The 2,829-nt window shown below is 70.5% G+C and overlaps 1 protein-coding gene across 1 annotated transcript; it reads left to right on the plus strand.

Moving 5' to 3' along the window:
* Positions 1-4: 4 nt before the first annotated feature.
* LOC106002327 (chromosome unknown open reading frame, human C6orf132) lies at positions 5-2,824 on the plus strand (the record flags this gene model as incomplete). The annotated part of the gene is made up of 1 exon (XM_013037221.1): positions 5-2,824. A coding segment is annotated over one exon (2,820 nt), but the record flags the coding sequence as incomplete, so codon positions are not given.
* Between the last annotated feature and the right edge of the window lie 5 nt (positions 2,825-2,829).

Raw genomic sequence — 2,829 nt, forward strand, 5'->3', positions numbered from 1 at the left:
CCCCCCCGCCCCGCCACTGGCGCCTCTAGATCCCTCTCCCCCCTCTTCGCCGGCCCTGGGTCCCCCAGCTGCCCCAGCCCCCCGGTCTCCCCACACCTTGGGGATCCAGCTCTTTCCCCCTGGGGGAGTCACCAAATGGAAATCAGAGGCAGCACTGAATGGCAGGCAGCCGGAGACCCCCAGAACCAGCCCCCCCAGGAGCCCCGCTGCCCTGCAAGGGGGTCCCCTGGGAGCCAGCCCGGAGCCCCACCTCACCTTTCCGCGCTCATTCAAAGTGCCTCCCCCCACCCCGGTCCGCACGTCCTCCATCCCCATGCCCGAGGCACCGGGAGCTTGCCCAGAGGAAGTGGGGTCCCCCAGGAAGCCCCCCAGCCGCCTCCCCCTGCCTCCCAGCTTCCATGTCCGCCCTGCCTCTCAGGTGTACCCCGACAGTGTCCCCGAGCCCGACCTCCCCAGGGAGCCCAGGCCTGAGGAGCCAGAGCGCCCAGGCCTCAGGCTGTCCCCCACCAGCCAGGCCCATGAACCAGCTGTGCCTCCCCCCCCAGCCCCGCCCCTGCCCCCTCCTGCACCCCCGGCCCCTCCCCCCGCACCCCCTCTCCCTCCCGGGGCAGAGCTGGCAGCCCCTCCATCTGTTGGATTGGTGAAAAGCTCCACAGCCAGCGCCCCCACGCTCAAAGCCATCCCCAAACCCAAGCCCCCCAGCCCGGATGACAAGGCCTCGCCTGAGCCCGTGGACTGGCGCCACCCAGGCCAGATGGAGAAGCTGCGAAGCGAGCTGGCAGCCTACCTCTGCGGCCCCCGGAGAGAGGACAGGGCCCTGGGCCCCAGGCCAGGCCCCGCGGGGCCCTCGCGGGATGCGGACAGCAAGAAGGACCACAGGCCGCCAGAGAAGCCAGCAGGCCCGGGCCTGCCCAAGAAGATGCCCACAGGGGCGCCTGGGCAGGGCCCCAGCCTGGCAGAGCACGAGGCCACCGGCAGCCTGGTCCTTCCCCCTGTGGACTACACGCCCCAGGACACACCAGCCCCCAGCGTGCGACAGATCAGGGAGGAGCTGGAGGCCCGGCTGTCCTCCTCATCCAACAAAGACGTCAGACCCAGTGGAGGGGCTCTGCCGCCCAAACCTCCGCCAGACAGGGGAAGAACCTTTGAAAATGGGACCGTGCCCACAGCCAGGAATTCACCACCTCTGTCTACTACGCCTCTGCCCAGCACCACGACACCCGAGACCACACCTGGGCCTTCCACACCACCCAAGGCCACACCTGGGCTGGCCACGCTACCCAAGACCACAGCTGGGCCGGCCACATCACCCAAGACCACACCTGGGCTGGCCACACTACCCAAGACCACAGCTGGGCCTTCCACAGCACCCAAGACCACAGCTGCGCCTTCCATACCACCCAAGGCCATACCTGGGCTGGCCACGCTACCCAAGACCACAGCTGGGCCGGCCACATCACCCAAGACCACACCTGGGCCTTCCACACCACCCAAGGCCACACCTGGGCCTGCCACACCACCCAAGGCCACACCTGGGCCTTCCACACAACCCAAGACCACAGCTGCACCTTCCACACCACCCAAGACCACACCTGGGCCTTCCACACCACCCAAGACCACAGCTGGGCCTTCCACACCACCCAAGGCCACAGCTGGGCCTACGGCATCATCCACAGCTACCCCTCTGCCCATCACATCATCGCCGAGAGAGAAGGATTTCATCGCAGGCGGGCAGGGGGAGAAGCCCAAGTACGTAAAAGGTGTCTGGGAAGAGCGTGGGCCGGAGGCCGGGAGGCTCCCCGCCCAGAGAGCAGGCTGGGCTCCAGCCCTCCCATCAAAGCTGTCCCCCGGCCGAGAAGACGCCCCCTTTCTCTACAAGCCCCACCGTGGCCACAACAACCAGAGCAGAGAGGTGGCCGTGGTGAGCCCCACGCTGGCTGGAGGAGAGGCGGCCGGGGAGGGGCGCGCCGAGGGGAGGGAAGCCCAACCCCCGGGCCCAGACCAGCTCCTCAGACACCCGGTGACCGGCGAGCTGGTGGAGCGCGGCTCCCCGATGGCGCTGCTCCTGGCGGCCAGGCAGAGGGCGCAGAAGGGGCGGCCTGGGGGGACCCCGGGACGGTCCTCCTTGCCGGGGAGCCTCCGGGGCCACGGCCACGGCAGCCAGCCCGAGGCCGCCGGCTCCGACAGCATCTTCTACAACGCTGGGCGCCCCAACTCCTTCACGGTGGTCCCCAAGTCACCCCACGAGGCCGAGGACTCCAAGCTGACGGCGGCGGCGGGGGCACCCAGACAGTGGGTGTCCCGGCCTCACCCGGAGGCCACCGAGCCGAGCCTCCGGCCCCGGTGGACCAATGGGGAGCCCCCCACTCCCTGGGCCAGACCGGTCCCCGCCGCTGGCCTCCCCAAGTCCTTCTCGTCCCCCCCTTCCCCCGCCTACAAGAGGGAGGAGCAGGAGGAGCTCGGCTTCGAGCTCATCCCTCCGCCCCCCGAGTTCAGCAACGACCCCGAGCCCCCCGCCCCAGCCCCCCAGCATCTGGGCCGCCGGCGATCGCCCCCCAGGAACAACGTCTCGGAGCTGGGGCGGCCCCTGGACCTGGCCCCGCCGGCGCCCGGCTTCTCCCGCTTTCCCTGCCCGCGCTACCCTGGGGCCGGGGGCCTGGAGCGCTTCTCGGGCGCCGGCCGTTCCCTCATCAAGAAGCGCCTGTACGTCGGGGAGCCCCACCGTCACCCCGGGACGCCCCGCGGCGCCACGGGGCGCAGCCTCAGCTCCCCCAACTGCTTCGGGCCTCCGCCCGGAGTCCCCGAGATGCGGCGCGTCAACTCCGCGGG

The sequence above is a fragment of the Dipodomys ordii genome, unplaced genomic scaffold, assembly GCF_000151885.1.
Source record: "Dipodomys ordii isolate 6190 unplaced genomic scaffold, Dord_2.0 Scaffold7480, whole genome shotgun sequence".
Lineage (NCBI taxonomy): Eukaryota > Metazoa > Chordata > Mammalia > Rodentia > Heteromyidae > Dipodomys > Dipodomys ordii.